Raw genomic sequence first — 26,076 nt, 5'->3', positions numbered from 1 at the left:
AACGTCACGTGGGCGTTCGCCGAAGATAAACGCTTGCCCTCTGCTGCCGTGCGTTGGGAAATCAAACTGTGGGGGTACGTCCGAATGATGCGTTTGTGTGTCTCCTCTGCCCACGTAGGCATGAGCTGCTGGAAGAGGCCAGGAGGAAGGGCTTACCCTTCGCCCAGTGGGACGGACCCACGGTGGTGGCCTGGCTGGAGGTGAGCAGACGCTCGGCCGGACGGCGCCTCGGAACCTCCGGACTTCTTCTTTTTGGTTTGTTTGTTGGCACGGTGGGGCAGCTGGTAAAGCGTTGGCCTCACAGTGAGGAGGTCCCAGGTTTGATCCCGGCCCCGCCTGTGTGGAGTTTGCATGTTCCCCCCGTGCTTGTGTGGGTTTCCTCCCACATCCCAAAAACGTGCAACATTAATTGGACACTCTAAATTGCCTCAAGGTGTGATTGTGAGTGCGGCTGTTTGTCTCCATGTGCCCTGCGGTTGGCTGGCGACCAGTTCAGGGTGTGCCCCGTTGACAGCTGCGATAGGCTCCGGCACTCCCTGCGACCCTCGTGAGGATAAGCGGCAGAGAAAATGGACGGATGTTTAAAACAGGGGTCACCAAGCTTTTTGAGGCTGACGGCTACTGACGGCGCCGATCAATGACCTTAAACTTCAGAGTCAGAAAAATATTTTCGTATTATATGGCATTGCAGGTATTGTAATTGACATAAGCAAATCAGATTTAATCATCAAATTTCAAGTACAAATATTAACAATTTGGTCTTTTTAGAACATGCTTCGTGGGCGCCCTAAATGGTCCTCACGGGCCACCGTTGACCCACGGGCACCGCGTTGGTGACCCCTGCTCTCAAAGAAGACGCAACCCCAACGAAAGCTGTTTGTTGAGAATGTTCGTCCAAAGTTGACACGTCACCGCTTAATTTGATCAAACTTTGAGCCTTAATGTAAAAGCTGTGATTTCTCAGTTTTGAATTCACTTGCATGTCAAATTGCCATCGCCAAAGCGCTTTATCTCGCATCGAAATAAGAGAAACGTGCGCGTGATACTGCGCAAAGAAGCGCTTCCACTTTTGGAACCAAAGGACGCTTGAGTCCCGAAAAGCACGTACGCAAACGGAGCACTTGGTCACGTTGAAGGTCGCGATCGCCGCCGGGACAAGTCACAGCGGGCCCTGTTTGTCCTCCTAGCTGTGGCTGGGAATGCCGGCCTGGTACGTGGCGGCGTGCCGCGCCAACGTGAAGAGCGGCGCCATCATGTCGGCGCTGTCCGACACGGAGATCCAGCGCGAGATCGGCATCAGCAACCCCCTGCACAGACTCAAACTGCGGCTGGCCATCCAGGAGATGGTCTCCCTCACCAGCCCGTCGGCGCCCCCTACCTCCAGAACTGTGAGTACGCCCCCCACCCCCACCCCCAAAAAAAAGCAGCCGGGCGCTCTCTGTGTCGTCACTCCTGCCTTGTCCCGCCAAATCGCACTCCGTAACTCGTACCTTGTTCGTGGGTCTGAACCCGCAGACGTCTGCGCCAATTCCCGTCTGTGGCCGTCCATCTTAAATGTTAGCATTAAGCTAGTGGACTTGTCCATGTCGCAGCTGGGTCTGAAACGGACCCCCCGCGATAAAACGGGGGCTCGGCTGTAATTAGCTGTAGCGCGCATGCTAACGCATCTGTGCTGTGTTGAGTCCTGTGCCCCCGCCCCTTTGACACGGGCCGGTTGGTGGTCTCGACTGTGATGCTTTAACACTGTTGGCTTACAGTGGTGCTGCTCTTCTTCTTTAACACTGCTTGCGCCTCCCGCTGGACATCTACTACCACCGCGACCCGCCGCCGTCGCCGCTCCGTCTCCGGGGCGCCGCCCTTGTAGCCGTCAGGCAACGTATGGGTGACCCACGAGGAGATGGAGACCATGGCGGCCCCTTCCAAAACGGTCAGTCGTGTCGCCCCGTATCCTTGACGCCCCCCCCCCCCCACCTTCCCTCCCTCCCTTGAGACGTGCGCACCAGTGAGCGGCGACGTTGCCTGTCGGGCCTGTCGTTCTAACGAAAGATGAATTTTCTGTTTTTGAATAGAAATCTCAGTCTGAAGAGGGGAGCTGGGCTCAGGTAAGAGAAAATAAACGCTGCTCGTGGCTTTTTGGAATCATGCAAGAATATACCGTAATTCCCGGCCTACAGAGCGAACCTGATTAGAAGCCTCACAGAGTACATTAGTCAAGGAAATACCCTTTGGTACAAACATAAACCGCAAGTGCCCACATTGAAACACGAGATATTTACAAAGATTTTACACAGAGAGTTTAACGCTAGCGCCACCGCGCTAACGGGGGGACATACCGGTCAAAATCCGGGAGACACAGCAGTCACACGCTAGCGCAGCGCTAACAGGGCCGGACCGGTAAAAGTCACTTCCTCGGCACATATATTCCACCGGTCTCACTCTTTACCTTTTCCGCTCAAGTGCCCCCTAACAGGGCCGGACCGGTAAAAGTCACTTCCTCGGCACATATATTCCACCGGTCTCACTCTTTACCTTTTCCGCTCAAGTGCCCCCTAACAGGGCCGGACCGGTAAAAGTCACTTCCTCGGCACATATATTCCACCGGTCTCACTCTTTACCTTTTCCGCTCAAGTGCCCCCTAACAGGGCCGGACCGGTAAAAGTCACTTCCTCGGCACATATATTCCACCGGTCTCACTCTTTACCTTTTCCGCTCAAGTGCCCCCTAACAGGGCCGGACCGGTAAAAGTCACTTCCTCGGCACATATGTTCCACCGGTCTCACTCTTTACCTTTTCCGCTCAAGTGCCCCCTAACAGGGCCGGACCGGTAAAAGTCACTTCCTCGACACATATATTCCACCGGTCTCACGTTCACCTTTTCCGCTCAAGGTGCCCCCTTGCGGCCGTTAGGAAAAAAAAATGCACAAATTAACCGCCTCTCTGCATAAACCGCAGGGTTGAAAGTTGTTGCGGCTTAAAATGACGGTAATCAGCACATCATCTGCATTTCACTCAGAAGACGGTTTCACTTGGCCTGTTTGGATTGCGGCCTGTCCGAGAGAACCCCCAGCTGGGACATTAATGCCCAACCATACCCCAAACACACACTTCCTTGCAGGCTTCTTTCTTTCTTTGACTTCCCATTTGTGGTTTCCCGACGCCGCCGTCGTCCAGACGCTAGCGTACGGCGACATGAACCACGAGTGGATCGGCAACGAGTGGCTGCCCAGTCTCGGACTACCTCAGTACCGCAGTTACTTCATGGAGTGCCTGGTGGACGCGCGCATGCTGGACCACCTCACCAAGAAGGACCTGCGGGTGCACCTCAAAATGGTGGACAGCTTCCACAGGTAAACTTGAAACTAGAAAATTGATTTGTCGAACAGAAAAATCCGCAATGTACGAAGGCATCGCCGGGTGAGAAAATTGTTCGTAATTGACGCCCCGCTAAAAAGGTTTTTGATTGCCTGTAGATGGCAGCAAAGCTCCACATGAAGCTCCTCAACCAACTTCAACACACAGTAAAGCCTCAGTTCTCGAACATCCCCGTTTTCGGACAAATCGGTTTTTGAACAAAAATTTCTAGTTTTTTTTTTTTTTTGCTTCTGTTATCGAACGAAAATCGGTACTCGAACGCCCCCACAAAAATGGAAATAACATATTGCGCTGACCCATGACATTCTTTGTTGTGAATTTCCACAGCCCCGAAAAAAAACCCAGAAATAACATAATGCGTGCGGCGCAAGCAGCTGACCCACCCACGACGCGTTTTGTTATTGTCAATACGAACACCCCCCGAAAAAAAACCCTGGAAGGACCTAACATGCGCTGCGCAACCAGCGCACTTTTGTTCTTCTGTATAACGCAGCCCGGTAGTGACATTTTCAGCAAAAAATCAAGATTTCTTACATTTTTTACTATATAAAGTATTTAAACTATACACGTATTTCTACCATGTAGTTTATTATCAGGAAAAGCTTTAAAAAACTGCTATAAAAAGCCCAATTTTTTCAGGCTTGGAACACATTACTTCTTTTTCCATTCATTGTAATGGGAAATACCGATTTGGTTTTTGAACAAATAATTTCTGGAACGGATTGTGGTCGATGACAGTTTTGCACGATATGGTGCCAAAGCACTAGTTTGTCACGAAACAATGTAGCGGGGGAACACTGCATGGAAATAAAGCAAACGGCATGAGTTTTGTTTGGTGTTACTGCAGAACAAGTTTACAATACGGCATCATGTGTCTGAAGAAGCTCAACTACGACAGGAAAGAGCTGGAACGGCGGCGGGAGACCAGCCAGCACGAAATGAGAGGTGCCGCCAATGCCGCAGAAATGTTTCTGCCTTCAAATGTTTTTGTTTTTTTTTTTTTTTTTTAAGATAATGGTGTTGTTCTTCAGACGTTCTGGTGTGGAGCAACGAGCGGGTGGTCCGCTGGGTGCAGAGTATCGGCCTGCGGGACTACGCCGGCATCCTGCACGAGAGCGGCGTGCACGGAGCGCTGGTCGCCCTGGACGACAACTTTGACTACAGCAGCCTGGCGCTGCTCCTCCAGATCCCGAACCAAAACACTCAGGTAGGCACGTCCGCGTTTCAACGCATTTTTGGATCAATTATGAATACGAACAAATGCAACGTGCGAAGCTTTGAAGCTTTCGGCTCACTTGTAGGGTCGGTCGCCTGAAAGCACTTTTCTGCTTCCGCTTGTTGGGAAAGCAAAGTAGAAAAGTGGGTTTCGGGCTCCTCGGTGCCTCCCGGTGGCAGCTCGCGGTCCAGCGCAGGCTTTCGTTCAGCATCGATGGCCGCTTCTGTATTTTCCAACAACGATGGCAAATTGAGTGCCTTTGTCATGGCCTCCTCGTGGCAGGTTCCGGTCCAAAGCAAAGTAGAAAAGTGGGTTTTGGGCTCCTCGGTGCCTCCCGGTGGCAGCTCGCGGTCCAGCGCAGGCTTTCGTTCAGCATCGATGGCCGCTTCTGTATTTTCCAACAACGATGGCAAATTGAGTGCCTTTGTCATGGCCTCCTCGTGGCAGGTTCCGGTCCAAAGCTTCAATCCCGCTCAGCTGAATGCCGCAAAAGTGTCTTTAGCTTCTGTTCCTTCTTCTATATTTGAAATCATGTTTGGCTTTTTGAATTAATAGCACCACAAAGCATGAAAAAGTCATTGGACTACTTTGCGTGTAATGTAAATATGGTATGCTTCCCAGCGCCTCCTAGTGGAAGTTTGCAGTCTAAATGATTAATCCCGTTGGGCCGAATAGCACGGATGTTTGTTTCCGCTTCTAATTTTGGAGTCGTGTTTCTAAAAACGATGAAAAGCTCAACGGACGACTGGATGTCATCGACGTTATCGATCAATTATGTTCCGTTTTCCGTAAATGGAAAATGGAAAATCCGCGTGATATTGGCTTTCTGTCCGCCATCTGCTGAAAATAAAAAAACATCATCAGATTGTGCCTGTGTTTTTTATTTTGATTGTTTTTTTCCCCCACTTTTCACCATCAGGCCCGTCAGATTCTGGAGCGCGAGTACAATAATCTTCTGGCGCTGGGCACCGACCGGCGGCTGGACGAGGTGAGCGAGCGCGCTCGTTATCGCGCAATATGAGAAGACCGCGCGCGATATGATCTGCCCCCCGTTTCTTTCTTTTCTATGAGCCCGCACGACTTTCCGCACTTCTCCGTGAAAGAATGACGCAAGTCATTCAAAGTTTCAAGTATTCCCATTTTTGTCCAATTTGTCACGCGAGCATTCCCAAATGACTGCCGTCATTTTCCCCGTTGCCGCATTCCGCAACGATCGGCCGCATTTTCCGCGTCCACCTAACTGCAGCTAAGAATTCCGCCGTTTTTCAGTGCGACGACAAAGACTTCCGGGGTCCTTCGTGGAGGAGGCAGTTCCCGCCGCGGGACGTGCACGGCATCAGCATGATGCCCGGGTCGGCCGAGACCCTGCCGGCCGGCTTCCGCCTGACCGCCACGTCGGGCCACTCGCGGAGGCTCCAACCCGACGGTGAGGCCGCCTTGCCGTCGTTTTGCCAAACTTGTCTTTCCTGTTTTCCCCCGGCCGCTCGCCAGTCCTTTCCGAGGCGCTGGACGACGTGTATTCCGATTGGTTCTGAGGTCAGGTGTGCCCCGCCCCCGCGACGCCCTCTCCAAGTGGGCTGTGTGTGTGGTGGTCGCCCCCCCCCCTTCCCTCCTTACCTCCTCCCCTCTCGTCTTAGTGCCAAAAAACTCTCAAGGATGCAAATTTCATTTTTTGAAAATCCACTTGAATTTGAAAAAAAGTATTTGACTCACCTTAGTGGCTCCCCCCCCCCTCCCGCGCCCCCCCCCCTCCTCTCCCAATCCCATGAAGACGCCTCGTGGTGGGTTTTTGTGACCATCGGGTTCACCCAAGCGTGCCGCTCGGACATACCGAAATGTCTCCGCCATAAGCCGCACCTGATTATAAGCCTCACCCAGTCCATTTTCTACGTACATAAACCGCACCTGTCTATAAGACGCACGTGCCCACATGACCAATTTGGAAAACCACTGAAAATGTCTGCCTATGACATTTTTTTTTTTTTTAATAAATCACACTGTTAAATGGCGACTTCTGGTTACTTATAACAGTGTAAAAACAGGGCGGTCATAACATTTTGAAAACTTAAAATATGCGTCCAAACAACCAAAAGAATTTTGCCAAACTTCAGACGTAAAAATGTGGACTGAGTGAAATTTATATCAAATATAACCCAACCCACTCACAAGTTCTACTTCAGAAATAAGTACACAAGTCATTTATTTATATGAGATGATGAAATATAAAATGCGTGGTCTACGGGGCCAGTGCTACAGATGGGCCGAATCGTATCAAGAGTTGTCGATTATATCATATTTGAGAAATTTTCGTCCAACTTCCTGGTTTGGATATGCTCCTGGATATTTTTTTTTTTTTTTTTTGCTTCCATAATTGATCATATCGCAACACAGAGTGCGCAGCGCTTTGTCGGGTTAGACGCGTTGATCCGGTTTTCGTTGCTACCTGCACGGTTCCACTTTTTAACAAGCCCCGCCCCTCGGAAACAGTTTTTTGACCCCGTGGTTTTGATCAATTTCCCCAGCACGATCTTCATCTTTTCGCTCCAAGACTTTCGCCGCACGGCAAACGTGCGGACCGCTCGATAACGTTGGCGTACGTATGTCTATAACTGCTTCTCTATGAAAATACCGACGAAATGCCACCAAAATGCTGCCGGAAATCGGAACATTATCGTTATTATAAACACCAAATTTAAGGCAGTGGCGTTTTCCGCGATCAGAAGCTGTGACTAATTTCACGATCAGCGTTGCCGATAGATGCTAGCGGGCGGTCTTGATCACACAAAAATGAAATTTTCAGCTAAAAAAAAAGTCGAAATTCCGCAAATGCACGCAAAATTCTCATTCCTGTACACAGAAAGAGTTTTCAGAGTTTTATTAATAGACTTTGGCTTTTCTTTCCAAAGAGTGCCTGTGACGCGGCAGCAACACGGTTCCGGCCAGCTGCTTTTATTACCTCTGCAATTTTTTTTCCCATCTTTTTCCATTGCTCCAGTTGTTCCCGCTGCCATTTTCCCAGCGCCTCACCGTCGAATCAATGATGCCGAGTTTCCTACTTTATCCCCCAGCTCGATTGCTTTTAACGTGAAATCTGGATCGTCTGCATTTTTTCTTTTTGCATTTTCCGTGATGTGGGTGTGTTCCTGCTCATTTTATTCATGCTCAAAGCGCAAAGTTACTTTTAAATCGCGTCTTCCTCTTGCACATAATTTCCACCTGACCTGACTCACTCTTATCTTTTCTGCTCGAGCGCCCCCGGTGGCCGCGAGAAAAAAAATGCACAAATTAGCCGCATTGTTGCATAAGCCGCAGGGTTGAAAGCGTGTGACAAAAGTGGAAATTACGGTAATAAGACATAAATCGCGCCGAGGTCGCTGCCGCCACCGTTAAATCGGTCGACCCCTCAAGATATGATGAAGCAAAGTGTTTATGTGTTTGTCCTTCCTGTGTCCCCGAAAGCAGGGGTGTGCAAACTTTCAGGCTGAGGGGCCCACATTTAATTTTGCAGACCCAAAAACGAAAACCAAAAACTTTCCTGTGCCTATCGGGTTTAAGGTGGGGGGGGGGGGGGACTAAAAACGAGCCACATGTGGCCCGCTGACCATAGCTTTGCCAACCCCTGCCCTCAAGCGCGTTGTGAGGACGAACTCTGACGGCGTCTCTCTGTCGCCCCCTATCTGCCGTCTGCCTTCCCACAGCGGGCGCCTCGACGGTCCAGCGTCTGGACGGCACCACGGTGAGAACCTACCCGTGCTGAGAGAGACGAGGCCGGCCGCTCGCTGTATGTTGCACATGACACGCGCGCGCACACACCCCAAAAAATTGATTTTTAATGTTTTCAATCACATTTTAAAGAGGCGAGCCGGACAGATAATAAGCCCCCCCCCCCCCCCACCCTGAGCCCCCTCCCCCGGGGGGGGGGAGGTTTGGCGCACGTCTTTGTCACCGGGCCTCGCCTTTCAAGCGTGTCCAGCCCGGATGAGTCACGTCTCCGTTCTGGGACGGACAAAAGTATTAAAAATAAACGCGGGCAACAAAACAAATCTTTTTTTTTTTTTGCACCTTACGAGGCGCAGGAGAAAAATTACTTTTTCCATCTTTGTTAGAAGAACATAATCATAAAACGTCAACAACAACAAAAAAAAAGCTTCTTCCGTCCACAATTGTGCCTCTCGACTTGAATTTGGCAACAAATCATTTGCTAATTATTGCTTTTTGCATTTATTATTTACATCACTGGTGTCAAACTCAAGGCCCGGGGGGCCAGACCCGGCCCGCCACATGATTTTATGTGGCCCTCCGAAGCAAATTATCGGTATCAATTTCCATGATTTAGGTTAAAATTTGTAAAAAAATTAAAGTAACCATGTCATGTCAATGATTACCGTTGCGTTATTTCAAGTATTTTTATATTATTAAACAACACTATTTTTCAAAACCCATTCCCCTTTGATTTCTGATTTCAAAAGGAGTTCATAAATTTCATGTGTAAATATGATGAGGTGGCGATAAATGTTCACAACGACCATAACTACATTGCGACCCACAAGAAAAATGAGTTTGACGCCCCATGATTGAGCTAGTCAATTTTTACAATGTAATGTCAAATATTTTGGACTTATTTTAATAGAACTAAATGTGTATCCATTTTTCCATATATTATTTTTTTGAGGCTCAAATAATGGGTAAAAAAATAAATCGATCGGCTGTGCTAATTTGTTTTTATTGGATTTCTTGACGCAACGGATGTTTATTGTTACTATTTGTGGGCTTTTATGACTTTTTACGATTGTTTGTCGAGCCGCGGTGGGCCCGGAAGACCCCCATACGCCCCCCCCCTAACAACATGACAAATATGACTCATCTTTTTATTTGTATTTTTTTTTTTTTTTTTAGGCCCAGTTCTGAACGGATCCACCGAATCGCGCGCGTGTGGGGGGCGAGGCCCGGGGTTTTCGGGGGCGGGTGGGGGGCTACGCCATTGGGACAACCTCGCACTGCCAAGAAGCCCTTCGTCGCTCCCGACTCGTGGACCGGAACACGTACCCCCCCCCCCCCCCCCCCCCCCGGCCTCCAAAACCCGAAAATGTGGGCGCCAGCCGGCCGGCCGCCGCCTCCGGTGCTAAACTTTCCCGCAGCAGGCTCGTCGCCCTTTCCTTCAAACGTACTGTGTAACGAAGTAGGTTGTGTAAATTCATATAAATATGACATTTTTAATATATGCATATGTATTTATATATATGTATATATGCATATGTATATGTACACTCACATACATATTTGTGTGTGTATATGTGTGTCTGTTAAAAAAAAAAAAGAGAAAAATTCTTGATCAAACCAAGATAATGTTAGTGGACCATAGATGAATAATATATGCTGCTCTCGGATTCTTGCAAACTTCCTATTTTATTTGAAATTTGGGGAAAGGACAACTTCCTTCCTAAGAGGACGCCACCGCCCTCTGGTGGCCAGAGGACTAAGAAGCACACGAGCGGGGTGGGGGGGTGGTGGGGGCTGAGGATAGCTTCCATTCAGCTCATCGTGTGTGCGTGCGTGCGTGCGTGCGTGCGTGCGTGGGTGCGTTTATTAAAAACAAACAACAAACGCTTGCTGTGACTTGACATTTGCCATCTTTGGACCCAACCATTATTTCTGATGGACCCAAATCTTTTTGTTTTTTTAAGTCTTTCAATTTGCACGAACAAGGACATCATCGCCACGGTTCCATTTTGTTGTGAATACATTTTTATTTATTTATGAATTCTTGTACGTATGTCAGTGGAAAACCTTCAGTGGTGAGCAAGAAAATGAAAAAAAGAAATTAAAAAGTAAAAGTACTGTCAATAGATGGAGTTTCATTTACAAAAAAATATGTGAAAAATGTAAACATGAACTTTCAATTATTCATTTCATCTTGCTTCATCTTGATTTGTTTGACATGGATTTTTTTTTTTTTTACTTAGGGTTAGTGTTACTAACTTTTTGTCTTACATGATTATTTTATGTGAACTTGCTGCCTATGATTAATTTTATCTTTTTTGTAGATTTTTATGTGAACTCGCTACCTTTTTATTTAGTTTGATTTTATTTTACTATTGAAACTCGCTTTTTTTATTTGAACTTCCTGCATTTTATTTTATTGGAACTTGTTTTATTTTTATTTGAAATAGCTTCATTTTTACTTTTATTGCAACATTTTTTTTTAACTTGCTACATTTCAAAATGGATTTTTTTTGTTTTTGGTTGCATGTTTTTTATTCGAACGCGCGTCATTGATATTTTTAATTTTAAGCTTATTTGACATTCCTTCATTTTTTTCCCACTTTTTTTACCTGCTTTTTTTTTTTTTATTGTATTGAAAATGTTGTCTCCCCCAAATGTATTTTTACTTTGAATCGCTTTATTGGGGGAGGTTTATAATTTTTTTTTTTGGGGCGGGGGGGGGGGGGGTCATTTTTTTGGGATTCCATAATTTTTTGTTGCATTTTTGCCTTTCGAGACGAGCCTTCTCATCTTCTGCATTATGAAATGTGGCCGCTCAGATTATCGCAGCTCCCTCCAAACGGTGCAGCAACGTACTAAAGTGACCCGTCGGGTGACTTCAGAGCGTTCTCGATCTCCTTGAAGACTTCGGGGTCCTCGATGGTGGGCGTGATCTGTGTGGGAAGGGTGTACGGTTGTCACGGCAACCTCACAGCACTTTCAGCGAGCAATGACGAGAACGATGGCACGCGCGCAAAGAGATGACGCGACTTGCCCGGCACCTTGTACGGCTTCCCGTTGACCAGATTTCCCAAGGCGGAGCGTGGAATTTTCCCAGAACGTGTCTTGGGAAGCCCCCGGACGAAAAGAACCTTCCGGAAGGCGGCCACGGGTCCCACCGTCTCCCGTACTAGCTTGACCGTCTCCCGCGCCACTTCCTCTCGGGACTGTCGCACTCCTGAGGACGCAATCAGAGACGTTGGACGGTTTGGTTTGGCGCCTTTCTGTTTCTGTGCGCCCCCCCCCCCCCCCCCCCCTCACCGTTTTTGAGCACGCACAAGGCGAGGGGCACGTGCCCCTTCAGAGGGTCCTCCAAGCCCACCACGGCGCAGTCGGCCACCGCCGGGTGCTGCAAAACCGACTGGGGGGAGAAAAAAAAAACCCAAAGGAGCGTGCGTTTACGTACCAGATCCAAGATGGCGACATATCCCGCCTCTTACCTCCTCCAAGGCCCCCGCCGACAGCCTGTGTCCGGCCACGTTGATGACATCATCAGAGCGCGACATGATGTACAGGAAGTCCTCCTGGTCCACGAATCCGGCGTCCATGGTGTCGTAGTAGCCCTGATTGGAGCGTTTTTACAGAACGCCTGACGTCAGAGGTCACATTGGCGGGAAGTGCATCCCGGAAGGCGCCCCTTCCCGCACCCACCGGGAATTTGGTGAAGTACGTCTCCTTGAAGAGAGCCGGGTTCTGCCACAGAGATGACGCGGCGCCGGGCGGCAGAGGTAACCTACGTGCGTGAAGGACAGAGGTAAGCGACGCAAACGTACGACACAAGTCGCGTGTGGCTTGGACTTCCCGCTCCTCCCGTTTTGTCCTTTTGACCTTCGCCGCCATCTTGTGTCGCCTTCCTTTCATCCTGTTTTTGCACCCCCGTCTGTGCCCCCCCATTCCGTCTCTTCACGTCCTCTTTGGACTTTCCTTCCATCCGTTCCTTTCACTTCTTCCCGTATTCTCTTAAATGCCCCCCCCACCCAACTCGCCAAAGTGCCAACAAAATGCCGAGTTTGATTCATGAAGTGCGGCTGACGTCCCCGAAAACAGATTTCACGGCTCAAGCAGCTGCTCTCCTCGAAACAAAAGCTTAAAAAAAAAAAAAAAAAAAAGTTTCTTGGTAGTAGTTGCGATTTACAGACAGGAAGCGGGTCACGTGACGACGACGACGACGATGAAGAGGCTAACCTCACCACGATATTTCCCAGGGTTCCCGGCTTGACCCGTCGCATGCGGTCGTCGATCACCGTCACTGTGAAGACAGAGCGGGGCCTTCAAGTTTTCGGGAAGGGGAGAGGTTGAGGGTCGGAATCCGAGGGGAAGACGCACCGTCGTAGCCCGGCACGGGTTTGCCGGCCTGGCCCGCGGGCGGCGTCAGGGAGTGGCCCAGGCCCACGCACGTGGACGTGATGGGCGAGCCCGTCTCTGAAACAAAAAAGCGGGCAAAAGTCTTGCATCTCTGCTCTCGTGACTTCCTTTTTTCCTACTTTTCGGCTATCAATTGTCGGCGCCCGAGAAAAGCGGGTGCGCTTGATTTCTCCGCCCTCGCCGCCGACGTTAACGTTTCGCACAGCCCGTCGGTGCTTCATTTGAATTCCGAGTGCCCGCGAGCAGCCGGAAAACACATTTGTTGCCCAGCAACGCCGACGACGTCGCCGGCCGCCTCCGCCTCCGAAAATAGCGCACGGATTAACGTTGGCCTTTTAATGTGGCCGACGAGCGAGCAGAAGAACAAAATTCTGACGAACAGATAACAGCACTTCCTTCTGATTGGTGGGGAAAATGTTTACTGGTGTGGTGAATTCCCCCCCCCCCCCCCCCTTTAGCTGCGGGACTGGGTCAGAACATGAGAAACGCCGTCAAAACGGACCCTTGTTCTGTCCCGAGACAGGAAGACGAGAGTGCAGCGGGCGGAATGATGAAGCTCGTTCACTCGAATCGAATCGATTCACAGTTTGTGATAACATCAAGACACGGACAGATGTTGTGCACGTTTCCTGACCCGTCTGCCACCAGTGATCCAGAACCGGAACCCCGAAGCTCCTCTTGGCCCACTCCAGCGTCTCCACGTCGCAGCGCTCCCCCGCCAGGAAGACGGAGCGCAGCCTGCGGGGAAAAGTCCGTGAATCGCGGCCACCCGGTGCGGGAATTGCCATCAACTACCTGGGGAGGGGGTACGTCGCCCCGCTTCGGGCGTGCGGGTCCTGCTGGCGGATGGCCCGGACGGCGGTGGGCGCGGTGAACATGGCGGCGGCGCCGTGCTCGGAGAGGACGCGGAAGAAGGCGCCGGGGCCTGGGGTGCCCACGGGCTTGCCCTCGTACAGGATGCTGACGTTTCCGTGGAGGAGGGGGGCGTAGCAGATGTACGAGTGGCCCACCACCCAGCCCAGGTCCGACGCCGCCCACCAGACCTGCCGGCGCAAGTTAGCCGCCGTGGGCCGACGCGCTCAAAACGAGCCGAAACTTGCGCTTACTTCTCCGGGGCGCAGTCCGTACACGTTGGACATGGTCCACTTCAGCGTCACGGCGTAGCCCCCGGTGTCCCTCACCACGCCCTGTGGGGGGGGTTTCACAATACAGAATACAAATGAAATTTTGCGCTCAAGGGACACGCGGGTCCACTCGTTCGGAGATGAACGAACGGAATCAACGGCATTTTGAAACACGGCGACAAAGTGAGCTCGAGCGACCTTTGGCGTTCCGGTGGTGCCCGACGTGTAGAGGATGTAGAGCGGGTGCCCGGAGGGGACGGGGACGCAGTCGTGGGGTCGGGCGCTCGCCATCTCCTCGTCCCAGTCCAGAGAGCGGTTCCCGCTCACGGAGACTTTCTCCTATCGGGGTCGCAAGAAAAGTATTTTTGCACTTGTACTCGCGGAGACTCGAAGGCGGTTCCGGATTTTCGACGACGTTCTCGGGAACGTTTGGGGCTCGGTTCCCGGATCCCTCGATAACGCTAAAAGTTGCCGCTTCCAGCGGGTCCTCACCATGTTGTCTCTGCAGTAGACGAGGACTTTGGAGGGTCTGTGGGAGCTGAGCTCCAAGGCCTTCTCCAGCAGGGGCACGTAGGCCACTCGCCGGCCCGGCTCCAACCCGAACGAGGCGGTCACGATCATCTTGGGCTGCGATTAAAAACCAAATCACTTTGCCTCGCAACGTCGCCGTCGTCGTCTCGACCCCCCACGAGCAGCCGACGCAGCCCCCGCAATCACCTTGGCGTGGTCGATGCGCACCGAAAGCTCTTTGGACGCGAAGCCGCCGAAGATGAGGCTGTGCGGCGCGCCCAGGCGGGCGCACGCCAACATGGCCGACACGGCCTGGGGCACCATGGGCATGTAGATGACCACCAGGTCCCCTTTGCCCACCCCGTTCTTCGCCAGGACGCCGGCCAGTCGCGAGACCTGAAGCGAAGTGCGAATGCTGATGGCAAACGTTGGTACATGAAATCCGCATTTACAGGACTCCCAAACCTCTAATCCTTCATTTTGTACCACTTGACAATCGCACCATGTTTTTACGGTTCAATTTGAAGCATATTAATGAGAATACGGCACACTATATTCTATGTACCCAATACAGGGTCTCAGTTTTTGACTTGCAGTTAAAGCCAACTGTTGCCGACTTTCATTTTTCCACAGTTTTCAACATTTGCAGGCCGCGTCAGTGGGTTTAGGTCAGGATTCGTTTGAAGTCTGCCCGGGTAGCTAATTCACGGTCTGCCACTGCCTTGTCGGGAACACTCGCGACCTGATCCCGGAGTTCTCGGTAGGTGACGACGCGCTTGGCTCCGGTCACCGGGCTGTCGTAGATGATGGCCGCCTGCTCGCCGCGCCCGTCCTCCACGTGGCGATCCACAGCGTTGTAGCACATGTTCAGCTTTCCGCCCACAAACCTTACGGACAAAAAAAAAAAAAAAAAAAGAAGAAAAGAAACGCGAAAAATGACATCGTACATTTTGGACTTTAAAATAAAATCGCATTCATTCCGTTTGCATTTGTTGAGTTAGCCTAACAATGACGCCACCAGGAAGTGAAACTGCTACCTAGAACGTTAGCCACGCGGAAACCTGGAAGCTAACATGCGAAATAGTGCTTGTTTTACGGGCGTACGGGATTAATTTTACGTACTTATGTTAAGATACTTTTTGGGGGGAGGGATTTGCATGTAAAAAAAAAAAAAAACAGATATTTTGAGAAGTCAAACTGCTACATAAATGCACCATAATTGATGTGAGAGATGTTAGCAGCTAACATGCTAAAATGAGCTAGTTTAGTTCAAAGTTAACTTGAACAATCTTGTCTGTAATTGCGTTACTTTTATTTTATTTTTTCGCCATTGCTTCTTTTTTTAAACAAAAATAGCGGCAGTTCTGCAACATTAATATTCAACAGACATCTTGAGATGGCTGATTAAAAATCTAGCAGGTAACCGCTAGAAGTTGTTTTAGGACGTACAAGACAAATGTTATGTTTGCAATTGTGTGCTTGTTTTTGTTTTTTTTTTTTTTGCAAAATCCAAGATGCTACATGCTGCTGCATAAAAGAAGAATAACAGACGGTAAGAAAGTTAGCTAACATGCTAAAAGGACCCATTGTAAGTGTCTACATGTCAAACCTTCAGTTTGAAAATTGAAATTACTTACGAATTGATTCACCGTGTTATTACTCTTTTGTACTCGGACTTTTTTTTTTTTAATGGTTGTACTTTTTCCTGACTACTCCATTCATATTTTTCTTTCTTTGTTTTTTTTCTATTGCTTGGTTAGCCAAATAAAAGTGCCGGTGGGTGAATTTACTCTGCTGTTTTGTTTCGTGTTTATTGTTTTAATAAGTTTGTTTTATTCCGACCAACACCACGGAACGTTTGCATTTGCTTTGCAACTTAGCAGCAGAACGTTTCCAAGCGAGAATAAATATGATCTGAACAAAAACATCAAGGCTTTGGAATGAAATTGGACTTTTGTTGAGCAGGCGGGTTCTTCTCATGAGCTTGTGGTGCGTTCAAGTTCCACTTCCAGGCGTCGTCTTTCCTCCCTTTCCGCGGTGCAGCATTTAAAAAGAAAAACAAAACAACAACAAAACAACAACAAAAAAACTTACCAGTTGGGGAACACTGGGTCCTCCGCGTCCAGCGTTTTGCTCCACGGTTCGAACCAGCGAATATCCTGGCCCACTCGGGCCCAGAACTCCTCCGGCCTGTCCCGGGCCTCCGCGAAGGTTCGGCGGTACCGCTCCGCCGCCGCGTCGCGTGCATCGGCCACGCAGCCGCGTCGTGCGGGTGGCGTTTTCCCAGGGACCCGAACGCCCCACAGGCGTAACCCAAGGGTGCTGCTCCTCGTGCACGCTTTCGGGATTTGCGCGTGCATGTCGGCCGCTCCTTCCGCTTCGGTTTTGACAAACTTTCGCGCAGTTTTCGCCTCCACGCACACGCGGCACACACTTCCGGTGACGTCAGAGACCACCTGAGTGGCGAACTCCTCCGACTTGCATCCTTGGTGAACCTTGTGAACTTTGAACTGCACTGAAAACCGTGCCCACTTTTCTTTGCAATGCCAACACACAACATGGACAACGTCGGGGTTGTGCGCAAAATGTGGAAAATTGCATTTATGCGCACTTGATCTTGTTATTATTGAATGTTGAATTCATATGAAAAATGACATTTTATGAACAACTCGGGGAGCAATTGTGTACTATAATAAATGACTGTATGGATGTTTTTATTTTCAACATTTTTTAAAGTTTTGATCAAAGCAGCTTTAAATGTATATATTTTATTTTGTATTATTTGTAACACACACATTGAACCAATTGTTGAATTAATGTCATATTTTTAAATCCATAGATCCAGTTTTTATTTTACTCCAATTAAAATTATTCCTATTTCACGAGATAAATGAATTGAAATTATTTTTAAAAATTAATGAAATGAATAAAATGATTAATTATTGATTCAATTTGCAACCAATAGATCTATTGTAGAAAAAAATTCAAGAAAAATGTCTAATGTAATGCAAACAAAATAATACCACAATCTTGCTCATTCAAGAAGTGTACTGTATTCAAATAAAAGTTTATGCTTTCATTTTTTTTTTTTAAGTATTGGTCCACAGCATGATGATTTGAGGCAGTGATTCTGGGTGTGCGTGGGCTCCCTCTAGTGGTGCCTGAAAGAATCACTGGCTCACTGCAGTTCAGTTGTATTGAACTTTGAAGCAGTTTTTTTTTTTTTTTTTTTAGCTGCTACTTGGTGTGAAAGGTTTTCGAACCGCCAAAGGAAAAAGATTAATTTGATCTTTTTGAAGACATTTTGGATGCTTTGTGACAACAAAAATGCTTGGACAAATGTGCCGTGGAAGAACAACATATCTTTCATATCTGAGTTCTTTTATTGTAGAAATGCAAATGATTGGGCATGAAATGCAAATACATTTTCATTAGTTTGATGATTTTTTTTTAACCTTTCTTAGTATTGTTATTTTTTCACATTAAATCATGTGCTTTTTCAGTGTGCAGATGATAAAACATTTTTATATTCCTCAGCAATTATTTGGATTTTTTTTTTTTTACTTTTACTTTACTTTTTACTTCTTTACTTTTTTTTGTCTCTCTCCAAATGACAAGCAACTCACAATTTATTTATTTAGATTTTTTTACTTTTTCTTCTTTTTCTCCCAAAAACTTAACCTTGTATTTTTCTTTTTTGTGGGGTGGGGTGGGGTGGGGGGGGGGGGGGTGAAAAGGGCAGAAAAAATGGAGTGCTGGACTGTTTTGAAATCCAGCGCGAGGTTTTCGCTGTGTGGAAGGACGTCCACACGAGGACTAATCCCAAAGAGCTTAAATTCATCACTGTCGGCCTCCCTTGATGATGGGAGGATGGCGGACGGAGGGACGGCTGGACGGCTGGATTACGTATGGGTTAATCTTGTGCACGTGAGGTCGGCGGCCGCATGTGATGGAGGTCGCGCACGTCGTGCAATCGTTCACGTGCTCGTTCGCGCTCCCTCCGGCATCCGATCAATGATGCACGCTGTCACGTAACCTGATTTATTTGGTGTCAATTCGATCATTGCACGCTGCTTTTGCACTTGTTGTTCTGATTTTGTATCTCCCCCAAAGTGTTTCCTCGGCCGCCCCACTCTCTTCCCAGGCCCGTGCATGCATACGCGCCAGGCGGGGCTCAAGCGACTGCCCTTTTTCCGCATGCTCTCGCCTGAATCGATTTGGGAGGCACTTAAACTGACGGCGGTTTGTGTGCTGATGCGACTGCTCAATTCGGAACGCGTCAGCATCCTTATTTATCAGAGGGCGTGTGCACTTCTGCAACAACATTATTTCAGTTGTTTGAACGTTTCCTCTCCTGAAATGCTTTCAAGTTGTACAAGTTCAAGGCTAAAACGGATTCCTTTGATAAAGAAAGCAGTAGTATTTCTTAGGTCGGCACGGTGGATACGATGGTAAAGCATTGGCCTCACAGTTCTGAGGTCCCGGGTTCAATCCCGGACCTGCCTGTGTGGAGTTTGCATGTTCTCCGTGTGCCTGTGTGGGTTTCCCCCGGGCACTCCGGTTTCCTCCCGCATCCCAAAAACATGCCACGTTACCTGGACACTCTAAATTGCCCATAGGTGTGATTGTGAGTTCGGCTGTTTGTCTCTATGTGCCCTCCGATTGGCCGGCGACCAGTCCGGGGTCTACGCCGCCTCCTGCCCGTCGACAGCTGGGATCAGCTCCGGCAGTCTCCGCGACCCTCGTGAGGATAAGTGGTGAAGAAGATCGATGGATTGATAGTTTTTATTGGATACCTTGATGTGTTTAATTTCATTTATAAATGCATTTGTATGACTTTCCCAAGATTTTCATTATGATGATGTATTTTAGTCATCTGTGGTTTTTAGATAGTTCTAAAATATTTTTATTCTCCTATTTGTTGTATGCATGATCATCACGATGTGTGTATTATGTTGCCTTTATTAGTAAGAAATACAGTTTATGATGTAGTTAAAAAGAAAAACATGAAAGTTAATTACATTTAAAAAGTTATTGAAATATTATTGAAAATTATTATTTTTTTTAAATATTACAAAAAAAGTTCAAATGTCATCTATGCCTTTAAATCCTCTGTCAACGTGATGCCGTCAGATTCAAAAGAGTTTTGCCCCCACCCCTACATCTTTTGCATTTGCAGCTTTTTTTTTTTTTTTTTTTTTTTTTAGGTTCGGGTCTGATTTTTGTGCTCTAATATTATTATTGTTTTTTTTTTTTTTTTTTGGGGGGGGGGTTTGATTGGGTGACTTCCCCTGACCAACACCCCCCCCCCCGCCCTTCCTCTTCTTCTGGTCCCGTGGGCTGCTGCAGCCTGCCCCGCATCCAGTGTCGTCGTCTCTGGCGTGCTCGCCTCGCCTCGTTCAGTCGGTTGAGTCATGGCGACGGTGCTCCAACAGCCGCTCACTCTGGATCGAGGTAAGCCCCTCGGAACATTCCAACATTCCGCGGTCGGATCCTTCCATCACAATGACGACAAGTCGAGCATTCGTGCAAAACAACAAGGTCGGTAATTCCGACGCTCCATCAGCAAACGTTGGCTCTCTGTAGGGGGGATTGTTGCGTTCAGGTGCTCGCGTGCACGGTGTTGCCTTCACGTGCCTACACGCAGCAACGCTGATTATGGATATTATCGCGGAGCCGTCGCGATTATTGTTATTGTTTTTCACATTATGTAACGTGCTTGGCGATGGCGTGCGCGTTCACGTACGCCAGGCGGGCGTGCACGCGCCGTTTTAGAATTTTGCATTTCATTGCATTGTGTGTCCAATAAAATGCCAAACATTTGGAATTGACATTAGGAACGATACTGGTACGCGTTTTCAAATTAATAGCACTCGAAAATTAAAAATATATCCATATCATTTGAAAGTTGCGTGATTTAAATGAACAAAGATAGAATGTAATTACAACAAATATTTCATTGTTTATTCATTCCCTCAATTATCATATTTATATATCTATGTCATGAATTTCAATGGATCCTTGGATGTGTGTGGATGATGTTTATGAAAGCGCCGCGAAAAGCCGCACGCCAAAAATGCGATATTGGCGTCGCGACCGCAGAAAGGGGATCCGCGGGTGTTCCGTGGCGCCAATCCCGAGAAGCAGGCGTCCGCTATAAATACTTTTCGGATTGCGCTGGTACGCGCGTGCCGCTGCCTATTCCGCATTTCCAAACTTGTCATATGCGCAATAAGTTGGGCCCACGTTTGGAATGTGTTCCTTCATGTTTCTACATGATGAGAAAAAAAAAAACAGCATTCCTGAAAAATCGTTCACTGCGGGGCACCACAAATTTGCGACTCGTGAGCTGAATATTAATGCTCGGACGTTGTTTTATTGGCCATACTGTGAAGTGACCTTTTCAGGGGTGCGCCAACTCTTGACAGGCTGTTAAAGGGGGGTGCGCACCCCTTTAGAAAAGTCCTTTCATAGCCGACGAAGGCCTGATGCGGAATCACGCTCATAATGATGTCAAACAATATTATTATTGTTACGATATGTGGTGAAAATGGCCTTCCTTGCGCAACAGGAAGAAATGGATGTGACGCGGGCGGGGATCCATCGCGGCTCTTCCTGTTATTGCTATGAAGGAAATGGAGGTCTTGTTGAAGGCGGTCCTCTGGGGTCTTTCCCCTCCCTCCTCCTGTTTTCACAAGCCGGCACCACGGCCCCCTTGTACATGATAGAGAGTGGGGCGCAATTACGCCGTCGTGTCTTCTCCCCGGTCACTAAATCTCACGACGCCGGAGAACAACCGGCCCAGCGACTTCTGACGGATCGATTCATCACGCCTATCTGGACGTCGCTGTGAAAAGCGGCCCGTGTTGGATGTGAATGAATCGTTTTGAAAAATACGCAACGGGCATGTAAAGACAAGCTTAATAGTCGCACATCAGCCCGGTTAGGCCAACGACCCATCTGGACGGAATTAATCGCGTTGCCATCTGGTCCGGCGCGTTCTCCAAGACCTGCAACACGCCAGAAGCTGGAGCGGCCAGAGAGTTCGTTAAAAAGCCCCAATTTGCTTTGCCGCTGCTCGACGGTGCGGCAAAGCTGTCAAATGGCAACTCATCGCACCGTCGTCCGGATGATGAATCCGTTCATCGATTAGTCTGTTTTTCAGGCAAAACAATTTTTTGGTGAAAAAAAAACGTACGTTCGTAGACGAGGGGCACGTCTAGATTTCTCTGATTGAGATCTCAGTTTCCTCCGATTTTCTTTGTTTACTATTCCTACAGCAACCCGTTTAGGCAAAAAAGAAAAATACCTGGGCGTGAATTTTTTCACCAAAGCCAACGGGTCGAGTCCGTCCGTCAGACACTCAACATCACCTCACTGAGCTGACAGTTGGAGCGAGCCCTTTTAATTCTTTGCCCGCGATAAATCTTGTGTATATCTGTCATGAGCGGGGCTGGAGCACTGCCAGGAGGGGCGTGGCCCGGTCGCCGCTCTGGGCGGGGCCACCTCTGGCGCTCGTCACAGCTTTTGAGAATTGATCATGTATTTCTGTTGGAGTTTTCGTCACGCACATTTGCTAGTTTATTGAGTTTGCGCCGGGTCACCCACTGGACATTATGCCTTTGCCTCGGAGTCCCAGATTTCGGAGGTTCGTGACAATATCGAGGCGTAGCCTGGCAACGTGCCACTCTTGTCTTTGGCCGCCAGATGTCGCCCGGGCCATTGAGCTGCTGGAGAAGCTGCAGGAGTCGGGCGACGTTCCCGGTTACAAGCTGCAGTCGCTGAAGAAGGTCCTCCAGAGCGAGTTCTGCACCGCCATCCGTGAGGTGACTAGCCGGTCAGGTCCGGGTCGAGCACATTAACCCTAACCTAACCCAACCCTAACCCTCTTCGCAGGTCTACCAGTACATGCACGAAACCATCAACGTCAACGGCTGCCCCGAGTACCAGGCCAGAGCCACGGCCAAGGTGAGTGGCGAAACGGCCCGGTCGGAAACAATTCCCGATGAGGCGTCTTTCTGGAAAATGCCTCCGGTCTGCCTCGCGCTTGCCAGATTGTTTCGTCTCACCTCTAGAAAGTCGGCTGAAGGTCGCCACGCTGCGTTTTAATTTCACGGTAGGAAGAGAGACGGTAATCAGCAGCCTACGGAGATGACGCTAATGCGTGATGCGGATGAAAATAATTGGCACATACCCGTGAACCCATGACCTTCAGGCATTCAGGAAGGGAACACAGCTAACAGCGACGACTCGGCATCCGCCATCTCTCGCGCCTCTAGGCCACCGTGGCCGCCTTCGCCGCCAGCGAGGGCCACTCCCACCCGCGGGTGGTGGAGCTCCCCAAGACGGAGGAAGGCCTGGGCTTCAACGTGATGGGCGGCAAGGAGCAGAACTCGCCCATCTACATCTCCCGCATCATTCCCGGCGGGGTGGCCGAGCGCCGCGGCGGTCTCAAAAGAGGCGACCAGCTCCTGTCCGTCAATGGCGTGGTGCGTCCCCGAGAGGCTTCCGCTTTTCTATGACGTTGCCAACGTGGCAAAAGTACGATATTCTGTACTGAGGTACGAAGGTTTCAATCAGGAAGTCTGGTTTCCTGTTTGTGTGCTTGCAGAGCGTGGAGGGCGAGCACCACGAGAAGGCGGTGGAGCTGCTGAAGGCGGCCAAGGACAGCGTCAAGCTGGTGGTGCGCTACACGCCCAAGGTGCTGGAGGAGATGGAGGCGCGCTTCGAGAAGCTGCGCACCGCCCGCCGCCGCCAGCAGCAGCAGCTGCTCATGCAGCAGCAGCAGCAGCAGCAGCAGCACAACTTGTCCGCTCAGCAGAACCACACGTCGTAGGTGAGGCGCTTCATGGCTGTGACCGGTGAAAATTTGTATTTGGCAATATTTTACTTGCGGAAAACACACACAAAGAACGGTAAGGTTTGCGCATCAAGATTTCATGCATGAATTTAAAGGTCAAGCGTCATGAAATTGATCATTTTTAGTGTGTTATTAATGGAAAAACGGCAGCCATTTTGTTCACCACAAAACGTGATTTTGACGTGCATGGCTTTTTGTAACTCCCGCTGTGAAAACCCTCTCGAGGGATTTGTTTTCGTGAAGAAGCAGGAAGTGACGTCGGGGGCAGGAGCGCCCTCCCCGTGGACTCGTTTGTTTCTATTAGTTTTACCTGTGGGGAAGGGAGCTCGCTGTTCCTTCGTGTTAGCCAAAATGCCGGCTCGTCGCATTGCTGGATATTGCTCGAACGCTCGGGTGGATGGATTTACCCATTATAAGTTCATAAGAGACCCGGTTTGTCGTGAAAAATTGATTGCACGGGTCCAAAAGGCGAGAGCTTCGTTGGTCCCAATCGACAGGTAGGTGTGTATACAGCGACTAAAAAGAAATAATAGTTTGGGGCGGACCACGTCATCCGGCTCTTATAACGTAACAAAAGGTCTGCATCAGTATGACAGGGGTGCTAAATGTATCGATGTGTGCGCCGGACGGCTGCCGCGTCGGGCTCGCGGATGGCGGCGGCTATGAACAACGCTGCCAGCAATGGCGCACTCAGCCGCATGCAACGACAACGCCGTAACGCAGCTCGGCTCGGCGCCGTGATACGCCGCCTTGGCGCCGAAAATGAGCCGGCCGCCAGCCTTGACGGCCGCGATGCCTCACCTCCGCCGCAGAAATGGATCGGACAGTGTTTGGCGGTTTGGCCGTGATCGCATATCATCTAAATATGTCTCGAAACAACATGGTAATATTGCCCCGGTCACTTCCCTCGGTTGTGAGATGTTCTCTTCTTCGAAAAAAGTGCTTCCGTGTCAGAAGGGGCGTGTTCGTCTCCCACAGTCGGGGCCACAGCGTGTTTTCAATGGCGAAAACTCCGCTCGTATTGATTTTTTCCTACAGACATTGAAGTGAACAATGTATTTTTCATTACCGTATCTATTTTAGAAGGTTTATAGGGATGACACTTGACCTTTAATGGCCAATTTATTGTGCTCATCTTTGGCACCTGAGGGCAGGAAAATATATGCGGACATTCTACTCTACATGTAGGAGATGGAAAAAAAAGAACACTGTCACAACTAAGTTGCAGTCAAATTAAATTCATCGCTTTTTGCAGAGGATAAAGAATATAGGCCCGTGAGTATTGTTGGGTGTGCTGTCTCCATGTACCGCTAACATTTGTTTTCCAATATAACTTCAACCGCAACATCGATGCTGGCTTGGTTAGCCCGTCTATGTCATTTTGATTGTGTGTTAGATGCCATTTTGTTTTGCAGTGTCCGTTTTTGGCGCCTTTTGCTCATGTCTGCGAGGTCGCCGACCGGCTTTGCGGCAGACAACTGCTCTCAGCGTGCTCTTTTGCTCGTTTTTTTTTTTTCTTCAGGTTGTTCCAGAAGAAGAAGAAATGAAGGCCGACGCGACGTCCGCCGGATCTCCGGGAAGCGCGAGCCAACGCCAAGCTCCCGGAGTGACGACCCTTGCGACGTTCCGCGCCGAAAAACCAGCGCCAGCGTTTTGTCCAGAATTTGGTGCTTTTTGGACAAAAAGGAACACGACGGATCCCGACGTCCTTGTTTAACCTTTTCGTGTCCTCTTGATTGTCTTTCTTTCCACCGGCCCATCTGTTTTTTTTCGTTTTTTGTCTTTTTTTTTGTCCCACCATGCCTCGGTCCTCACGGTGCTCGTGCCGGAACGTTATTTTTAAGGAAAATACTGTTCGGAATGGTCGCAAAGGACTCGTTTCGTATCTAGTAGCTTGAGCAATAAACACGCAGGCAGGCACGTTATTGTCGATCACATTCATCATTTGGATGATCAAGTATAACTCACCCGGTAAAGTGTATAAATAATGACCTAAAATGATGGGCAACAAAATGGTAATGTTTCGTATTTCCTCCCAAATGTATTAGATTTGTAACGCTTTTTGATGGTTATCATTGTGCAATATTTCCCCATTAGACGAGCAGAATGTCAGTCACTTCCGACCCAAATGAACCAGATTTATCTTTATTTGACATAGTTTATTGTATTTAAGATCGGAGTTTTATTGTTCTCTTTTGTGTATATGCGGAACGACGACTCTTGAAGGTCTTCACGTTGTGCAGATGATGTGGCCGTTGATATTTTGACAATCATTGCTGGTGAAAATGTGGAATGTTCATTGATGGATATAATAATCCAGTGTTCCTCCTTTTGTGCGTGAACACCCCATTTTGTGCATGTGTCTTTATTATTTCTTTACTTATTATTTTGTCCTTTATCCATCTCAAACTGAGCCCCCACCACCACCACCCCCCAAAAAACTTTATGAATTTACACTTTATCGTCGCATTTTATAACATCAGTGAGTGATCGCTTCATTTATAGTGCAAGATGTGCCACACTGCCAGATTTGTACCAGTCATAAATAATACATTTTTGGGGGGGGGGCGGGGGGTGTCATATTGCATTTTCTACTTTGCAGTCATTGAAATAATTTTAGAAAAGGACATTGTTGATATGCAATTGTTATACATACTATATTTGTATAAATAAATATATGTGCTTGTGTACATTGAAAACTCGTTTTTTGCTTCCATTTCCCTCACTCTATCTATCTATCTATCTATCTATCTATCTATCTATCTATCTATCTATCTATCTATCTATCTATCTATCTATCTATCTATCTATCTATCTATCTATCTATCTATCTATCTATCTATCTATCTATCTATCTATCTATCTAT

General features: G+C 48.6%; 3 protein-coding genes across 9 annotated transcripts in view; 2 read left to right on the top strand and 1 right to left on the bottom strand.

Annotated features, from left to right (window-relative positions):
- Nucleotides 1-10,161, top strand: part of ppfia2 (PTPRF interacting protein alpha 2) — a 46,488-nt gene extending 36,327 nt beyond the window's left edge. For 2 of the 3 annotated variants that reach the window (XM_061806156.1, XM_061806157.1), the window contains 11 exons: nt 119-200; nt 1,188-1,388; nt 1,865-1,927; nt 2,070-2,102; nt 3,172-3,347; nt 4,220-4,317; nt 4,404-4,579; nt 5,508-5,576; nt 5,858-6,014; nt 8,287-8,369; nt 9,485-10,161. In XM_061806156.1, the coding sequence (XP_061662140.1) occupies nt 119-200; nt 1,188-1,388; nt 1,865-1,927; nt 2,070-2,102; nt 3,172-3,347; nt 4,220-4,317; nt 4,404-4,579; nt 5,508-5,576; nt 5,858-6,014; nt 8,287-8,345 (1,114 nt within the window). In that variant the 3' untranslated portion in view covers nt 8,346-8,369; nt 9,485-10,161. The remainder of the gene's footprint in view (nt 1-118; nt 201-1,187; nt 1,389-1,864; nt 1,928-2,069; nt 2,103-3,171; nt 3,348-4,219; nt 4,318-4,403; nt 4,580-5,507; nt 5,577-5,857; nt 6,015-8,286; nt 8,370-9,484) is intronic. The other variant, XM_061806158.1, reaches the window with a different exon arrangement.
- Nucleotides 10,162-10,310: 149 nt separating this feature from the next.
- On the bottom strand, nt 10,311-16,835 carry acss3 (acyl-CoA synthetase short chain family member 3). The gene is made up of 15 exons (XM_061806206.1): nt 16,444-16,835; nt 15,092-15,236; nt 14,557-14,745; nt 14,332-14,466; nt 14,038-14,178; nt 13,822-13,902; nt 13,511-13,758; nt 13,350-13,453; nt 12,677-12,772; nt 12,536-12,599; nt 12,002-12,083; nt 11,791-11,913; nt 11,612-11,711; nt 11,353-11,528; nt 10,311-11,244 (listed from the first exon to the last, which is right to left on the bottom strand). Exons 1-15 carry the CDS (start codon nt 16,707-16,709, stop codon nt 11,167-11,169), a joined length of 2,028 nt encoding a protein of 675 aa, XP_061662190.1. The 5' UTR covers nt 16,710-16,835; the 3' UTR covers nt 10,311-11,166.
- lin7a (lin-7 homolog A (C. elegans)) lies at nt 12,089-25,885 on the top strand. 5 transcript variants are annotated; one of them, XM_061806233.1, is made up of 7 exons: nt 12,089-12,104; nt 19,699-19,803; nt 22,057-22,175; nt 22,246-22,317; nt 22,629-22,838; nt 22,961-23,181; nt 24,732-25,885. In XM_061806233.1, the coding sequence occupies exons 2-7, from the start codon at nt 19,764-19,766 to the stop codon at nt 24,754-24,756; spliced, it is 687 nt and encodes a 228-aa protein (XP_061662217.1). In that variant the 5' UTR covers nt 12,089-12,104; nt 19,699-19,763; the 3' UTR covers nt 24,757-25,885. The 5 variants fall into 5 exon arrangements, with proteins under 5 accessions (XP_061662217.1, XP_061662218.1, XP_061662213.1 ...); XM_061806234.1 differs by lacking the exon at nt 12,089-12,104 and having other exon boundaries at nt 19,667-19,803; nt 22,961-23,185; XM_061806229.1 differs by lacking the exon at nt 12,089-12,104 and having other exon boundaries at nt 19,711-19,803; nt 21,989-22,175.
- Nucleotides 25,886-26,076: the final 191 nt, after the last annotated feature.

This window comes from Syngnathoides biaculeatus, chromosome 20 (assembly GCF_019802595.1).
Source record: "Syngnathoides biaculeatus isolate LvHL_M chromosome 20, ASM1980259v1, whole genome shotgun sequence".
Classification (NCBI taxonomy): Eukaryota; Metazoa; Chordata; class Actinopteri; order Syngnathiformes; family Syngnathidae; genus Syngnathoides; species Syngnathoides biaculeatus.
The sequence above is the reverse complement of the archived record's forward strand: the minus strand, read 5'-3'. Positions and strand labels throughout refer to the sequence as shown.